The sequence below is a fragment of the Sinocyclocheilus grahami genome, unplaced genomic scaffold (assembly GCF_001515645.1).
Source record: "Sinocyclocheilus grahami isolate Dianchi unplaced genomic scaffold, SAMN03320097.WGS_v1.1 scaffold1961.1, whole genome shotgun sequence".
NCBI classification, from domain to species: domain Eukaryota; kingdom Metazoa; phylum Chordata; class Actinopteri; order Cypriniformes; family Cyprinidae; genus Sinocyclocheilus; species Sinocyclocheilus grahami.
Window position 1 is genome coordinate 80,629 of NW_015507140.1, and position 7,701 is coordinate 88,329.

The window sequence follows — 7,701 nt, forward strand, 5'->3', positions numbered from 1 at the left end:
AGATAAACGAGAAAGTTTTTTTTTTAATTAATTAACTCTTAATTTGTTCACAGAAAGGAAACTCAAATGGCAGAAAGCGACATCCTATTTGTTTTCTTTAATTTACAAAAGCACAATGTTTTGTTTTCATTGTGAGTGTACACAAATAAAAGCAGACCTTTATACAGTGATGCATTATTAATAAGACAACAAGTGTTTAAAGTTGATTCTGCTGGTATAAGGAAACCGTTGAAGTGACGGCACGCACGCACGCACACACACACACACACACAAAACACATCAGTTCCAGCATTGCTAACTTGACAGCGCAGTTGGTACTTTATCAAAATAAAATACAGTGAACCAAACATCAGCGTGCCCGCCTCTGTGTCACTGTTGGAATGCGACTGAAGTACAAAACCTATAATTTACATAATAAATAATAGTTTAGCATTCAGAAACATTACATCGCAAATTTGGAAATATTATGGAATTTTGGGATTTTTGCCGAATGAGAGAGGTAGGATACACAAGCACAAAGCTCCATTTCGCAAACAGTTGAGCGCACAAGCCTTTAAAGTATACTGCTTTGTCAGTCTGTGAGACGCATTCTGAGTTAGCACATGGTCACCGTCTAGTGGGCTTTGGTTTCAAATGCGCTGTTTTCAAAATTCATTGCTGCGGGCGCCCCCTTCTGGATTGGGGGGTGAATTGCCTGTATTCATTGTAAGGCCTCATGCACCGAACTGAGATGCCTGTACAGTGATGGTTCGGTACGAATACATGTATCGTTCCACCCCTACAAGGTACAGATGCTTGCCTACAAGACGACCACTGACGCTGCACCAATATACCTAAACTCGCTAGTTCAGACCTATGCGCCCTCCAGAAGCTTGCGTTCTGCAAATGAACAGTGCCTCGTGGTGCCATCCCAAAGAGGCACAAAATCACTCTCACGGACCTTTTCATGGACTGTCCCCAGCTGGTGGAACGACCTGCCTATCTCAATCCAAGCAGCTGAGTCTTTAGCCATTTTCAAAAAACATCTAAAGACATTTTTTGCCATCACCTGACCAATTAATACTAGCACTTTCCTATTCCATTCTATTCATTTTGGTCTAATTTATTTATTTTTAAAAATCCTTGCTATGTGCACTGTGCTAGACTAACTGAGACTTGTCACAGCACTTGTATATTGTTGCTCTCTCGTTGGTCTGTTTGCTTCTACTCTGTAAGTCGCTTTGGATAAAAGCGTCTGTCAAATGACTAAATGCAAATGTAAATATTAGTGTTACTGTGACATAACTGTGACACTTATACACATTCACTTATTGAACTTTTCCCAATCTATAATGCCAGACTAAAATATGTTGAGTGCAACATTTTGAAATATGATAGGCAACCTTTCATTGCATCTAAATGTTGTAGGACTCGTCTGTATTTATTACATTTATTTTTTATTCGATATTTTGTAACACTGCATTTGTAACTTAAGTAATCAAATTACATTAATTTAAAATGTAACGCATTACTTCACTGCGTTACCAGGAAAAGTAATTAGAATACAGTTAGTTACTGTGTAACTCGTTATACCCATCTCTGGTCATTTGTAATGTATACCTAAAACACTTTTAAACCACTCTATAGAAGACTATACACAGTACAGTTTTCATTCATGTAATGTACATCAGTCAGATGATTCTTCACAAAAACACAATTTATGTCTTCATGTGTAAAACTTTTTCAGTTAGTCCAATATTACATTCAGTAATGGTGCAAAAACAGTAATCATTTTTCATAATGTTGATAATGTGTAGTTTCTTTCAATACGCTGGTGTTGAGACATAATAAATGGAATAAACTGCTTTTTGGGAAAATAGATATAATTTCAGAATCAGAAAGAGCGTTTTTGCCAAGTGTGTTTACACACACACACACACACACACACACACAAGGAATTTGTCTTGGTGTTAGGAGCTTACAGTACAGGAAGTACAAACATAGTCCAGACATACATAGAATTAAGGTAATAAAACACTAATATTAGAGAGAATAGACAATAAATTATAAACAACATTAGTAATGAAAATATACATAAGGAAAATGTCCACAAACAGAACTGTGAATGTGCATATGTGCTATTTACAGATGAAGGTTTGATTAGTTATTTACAGATGTGCAGTACTGAGGTGAGTTATGTGTTGTTCAGAGCTTTCTGACCCTCCATAGACAGCAATGCAACTGAAATGTTCCCAGGCCCAGAAACGAAGTAAGGACATCAGGTGCAGAGGAAAGCACATGCATGCGTCGTGGTTCTCTCCATAATGGCGGATGTGATTTTGAGAAGAATTGTTGAATAAAGTCAATATTTTTGTTTTCTTGGCACACTAAAAGTATTCTCGTAGCTTCGTAAAAAAATCACGGTTGAACCACTGATGTCACATGGACAGTTTTACCAACGTCCTCACTTCGTTTCTGGGCCTGGGAACATTTCAGTTGCATTGCTGTCTGTGGAGGATCAGAAATCTCTCGGATTTCATCAAAAATATCTTAATTTGTGTTTTGAAGATGAACAAAGGTCTTAGGGGTTTGGAATAACATGAGGGTGAGTAATTTCTGGGTCAACTATCCCTTTAATGTTACACATGATGTGGACTCGACCATACTCTGTAAATTTCCTGAGTCCAAAATGTCTGAGTCCATGTTTAATCCGTTGTTAATAATCGAGTCCAAGATCGAGTACCCCAACTCTAATGGTGCCACACAGCACCTTCTCAATATAGAATCCTGCTGAATATACACCAGAGTCTCCTGGTCTTCACTTCTGAGCTTCCTACACATCATAACATTATTACAGGATTCCTGTCTGAGAAACTCATTCCACACTGATGACAAAACAGTTATCTCAAACGAATCCTCGTGTTGATCAAGCTTGTGTTTAATAAATGCAGTGTAATTTTTTCATGTGCCTTTTAAGGTTTCCTTTTTGAGTAAAACTTTTTCCACACTGTTGGCAGGTGAAGGGACTCTCTCCAGTGTGAACTCTCATGTGGACTTTAAGGCTTTCATGTAGATCGAAACTCTCTCCACACTGAGGGCATGTATAAGGCTTTTCTCCAGTGTGAATTCTCATGTGTCTATTAAGGAATCCTTTTTTAATGAAGCTTTTTCCACACTGTTGGCAGATAAAACGACTCCCTCCAGTGTGAACTCTCATGTGCACTTTAAGGTATCCATGTTGATAAAAACTCTTTCCACACTCAGGGCAGGTGTAAGGCTTGTCTCCAGTGTGAATCCTCATGTGCCTGTTAAGGTTTACTTTTTGAGTAAAACTCTTTCCACACTGTTGGCAGGTGAAAGGGCTCTCCCCAGAGTGAACTCTCATGTGGTCATTAAGGTTTCCTTTTCTATTGAATATTTTTCCACATTGTTGGCAGGTGAAAGACTTCCCTCCAGTGTGAATTCTCATGTGCCTGTAAAGGTTTCCTTCATGAGTGAAACTGACTCCACACTGTTTGCAGGTGTAAGGCTTCTCTCCAGTGTGAATTCTCATGTGCACTTTAATGTTTCCAAGTTGATCAAAACTCTTTCCACACTCAGGGCAAATGTGAGACTTGTCTCCAGTGTGAATCATCATGTGCCTGTTAAGGTTTACTTTTTGAGTGAAACTCTTTCCACACTTTTGGCAGGTAAAAGGCTTCTTTCCAGTGTGAACTCTCATGTGGTCATTAAGGTATCCTTTTCTATTGAAACGTTTTCCACACTGTTGGCAGGTGAAAGGCTTCCCTCCAGTGTGAATTCTCATGTGCACTTTAAGATTTCCATGTTGATCGAAACTCTTTCCACACTCAGGGCAGGTGTAAGGCTTGTCTCCAGTGTGAATTCTCATGTGCCTGTTAAGGTTTACTTTTTGAGTAAAACTTTTTCCACACTGTTGGCAGGTGTAAGGCTTCTTTCCAGTGTGAACTCTCATGCAGACTTTAAGGTTTCCATGTTCATCAAAACTCTTTTCACAGTGAAAAGGGGTGAAATAACTTTCAGTTCCTGTTTTATGAGCTGTTTTCTGAGAGAAAGTCTCTTTAATCTGTGGCCAACTGAAAGATTCTGCTCCGGTTTTAAAATCATGATGAGTCTCATATTCCGTTTCATTCGATACTATGCGCTCCTCTTTCAGCGGCATGAGGTCTATGGTGAAAAAAGACAAATGTAAGTTAGCCCAGTTAAATAGCACAAAAAAACAGACGTCAAAACATTTACCAACATGTATGCTAGAGAGTATATCCACTAATCTATTGAAGGAGGTGATGCATTTAATTTTAGAAACTCTTCTCAATATTGTTAACACTTTTCTTTTTTAGGACACCTCCCAAAAAGGTTCAAGCTGGCAATTATTAAATGCTTTATCAAAAACAAGCACAGTTTGGCCCAGGACAATTGGTTAATTATAGATCCAGATAGCAAAATTCCTGAGGCCCAGATCAGGCCCACACCTGACACTTTCATCTGGCCCACATACCACGTGGAATGATGGCAATTTGGTGGTCCGCTCCTGTTTGCCAGAATTGGGCCACAAGCAAGCCAAAAGAAGGCCCAATGTCAGCCATGAATAAACCAAATAAAGCAGAACTGGCCTAAATTTTGGGCCACATCGATTTTAATTATGGCCCAGATCCAACACCTTACTCCAGCCCACATACTGTCAAGAATGATGGCATTTGAGCGGTCCGCTTCTGTTTGCCAAATTTGGGCCAAGAACAAGCCATAGGTAGGCCGCATGTCAGCCATGAAAATAAATAAATAAAATAAACCAGAACTGGCCCAAATCTGGGCCACATTTATTTTAATTCAGGCCCCGATCCGGCCCAGATCTAACACCTTGTTCCAGCCCACATACTGCGTGGAATAATGGCATTTGGGCAGTCCAGTTCTGTTTGCCAGATTTGGGCCTCAGGTAAGACTTAGCATTGCTGCATGTAAGCCAACCAAATAAACCAAAACTGGCCCTAATGTGGGCCAGAGTTGATTTTTATTGTCTTCCCCACATTCCTTATGTGGCCCACATGCTGCATGGAATGGTGGCATTTTGGTAGTGGTCCACAAGCAGGTCACTACACAGCCACATTTTAGCTAATAATGAACAAAATAAACCATAAATATACATTATCTGGGCCACACTAAGCCTTAAGTGAGTTGTGCATCAGCAATACTCAATATTGTAAAGAGAAATAAATGTTCATAAATGTTCAAATAAGTTCCAGAAATGGGTCGGGATTATTTAATCAAGTAGGACACAAGTTTCGCACAAGCAGCAATTAAAATGTCACAGATAAATATTCAAAGACACATCCCAATACTTTAAAAACTGTTCCTCACAAGTTTGAACTTAAATGCTTCTCACGCAGACTCTACCTACACAGTAAGTATGCGAGTGTCATAGCTACGCTGTGTTAAAGAGCGCACGACGAAGATGAAAGGTTATATATCATAAGTCTTTAATCCAACAAGGGTCAATCCAAACACAATGTAGCACAGCAACATTTAAGACATGTAGACATAAGTTCCTGTATGTTCACTTTGAGTTTGTCTGGTCTTAAGTACTCAGACCAAACAATGATAACTAGGCACACCTGAACAGAATAATACAATCAATACAACAAGGGAAACGGTGCAAAAGGAAAACAAAGTCCAAATTAACAGAAACCGTGACAGTAAGAGTACAATCATTGTAGTGGACTTCTGTTTTTATGCTGCACAGTACACATATAAAAAAACTGCCATTAAATGCATTTTTCAAAAAATTAATTGCTGCGTATGTAGCCTTCTTAAGACTCACATCCAGATCACCCTGCATCAGTTAACTGTGTTGCATCCTACTAAAAGTAGCCAAATTCTATTAGGCCATATTTACAATTTCAAGCTTCCATTTCAATTAGCCAGTGTCAAGTGTTACATCTAGTGATGGCGAAGTGAAGCGTTCTGAACCAGTGAAGCTTTCATCACAATTGTAACGGAAAAAGGTCAATTACTCGAAGCTTTTTAAAACGGTTTATGCTGTGGCCATCTAGTGGTCATAAAAATAAATAACACCTTACAAAGTGTTATCACATCTGGTTCTACAACTGATTTTTTTTTTTGTACATGTTACATTTCATATAAATAATGTTTATTGTCAAAGTCATTCATTTGTGTCGGTGTACTGGCACAAAAGTAAGTAAAATAAATAAAGCATAAATTAAATCTATGATCTTTTTATTTTAACTCTGGTCATAAAATATCAGTCTAAGTGCTGAGGCAAAATTAATTTTTGAGCACAATATATAAATTACGATTAAAAAAACAATGCTAACACATTATAATGTAATATAATGTAAAGGAAACAGCGCTGAGGTTCGCTTCATTTGAACCAGATACTGAAGCAGTCACGTGGTTTTCAGGCGAATGAAGTAGATCACGTGCTTTTCTCAAAACGAATCAAGCTCCGATACAGTGCTTTAAAGTGAAATGTGTTGTTTTTTTTATACAAGCTTCGGTGTTGAACATAACATCACTAGTTACATCCAAGAAGTGGCCTCACTTGTCAAGTGTTAAAACCAGAAGTGGTCCTCATCTGTTTTATAATATATGGGGCATATTTGCCATGTCAAATGTGGGACAAGTTGGCTTACACACTGATTAGCCAATGCTGACTGTCTCGTATATTTGCCAAAAGTGGCCCAAATTTTTATTCATTATTTGGGCAATATTTTTCATTTTATATGCGGGCAACATTTGCCGCATCATATTTAGACTCACAGCCACATTAGCCAGTGCTTACCATGCCATGTCTTGGCCAAAACTGGCCCAGATACGTTTGAGGATAACTGGGCCACATTTGTAGCATCATATGTGGGCCACTTTAGGCTCACAGCTACATTAGCCAATGTTCACTGTGCCATATCTTTGCCAAAACTGGCCCAGATACGTTTTAATGTACCTGGGCCACATTTGCTGAAACATATGTGGATCACATCCTGATTAGCCTTCGTCGATAATGGCACATTTTTGCCAAAGGTGGCCCACATTTGGTTGGCACTATTTGGGCCATAATCACCGTTTACCACATGGGCCACTTTAGGGTCACCTTCAGATTACACATTGCCGTCAACACCGCATCTTTACCTACAGAGGCCCACATGTGATTTGGTACATTTGGGCCATTTTTGCTGTTTTACATATGGGCCACTTCAGACTTACATTCATTTTGTCCGGGCCATAAGGCGGCCAGCAGTGCCATATCATTGCCTTAAAGGGGTCCTATTATGCGTTTTCACTTTTTTAATTTTAGTCAGTGTGTAGTGTGTATGTTTGGGCATTAAAAAGATCTAGAAAGTTACAAATCTCAAAGTCCACTCCAAAGGGAGATATTTAGTTTTTTAAAAATCCCTTTTCAAGAACTACAGCAAACGGCTCGTTTGGACTACAGCGTTTGGTTTCCAGGCTTTGTGATGTCACAAAGCGGCTCATTAGAATCTCATTACAAATAATTCCCGCCTACAGAAATTGTAATGGTTGGGGGGTGGGGAGGGGCGAGGTCGTGGTTAGAGCGCTTGGTTGAGTGAGCGCATCAGACGAGACGACGACGACGAAGTGCTGCTGCAGAGTTAGTGCGTCAGAGAAAACCAAGAAGAAGAGCTGCTGTGCTGTAGCCTCAAATTTTTGGCATGTCTAGAACAGCGGTTCTCA

The 7,701-nt window shown here is 39.2% G+C and overlaps 1 protein-coding gene across 1 annotated transcript in view; it reads right to left on the bottom strand.

Moving 5' to 3' along the window:
* Positions 1-2,569: 2,569 nt before the first annotated feature.
* The window catches only part of LOC107573496 (gastrula zinc finger protein XlCGF57.1-like), a 15,070-nt gene continuing 9,938 nt past the window's right edge, over positions 2,570-7,701 (bottom strand). The window contains exon 2 of the mRNA XM_016259928.1: positions 2,570-4,164. Within this exon, the coding sequence (XP_016115414.1) occupies positions 2,918-4,159 (1,242 nt within the window). The 5' untranslated portion in view covers positions 4,160-4,164 and the 3' untranslated portion in view covers positions 2,570-2,917. The remainder of the gene's footprint in view (positions 4,165-7,701) is intronic.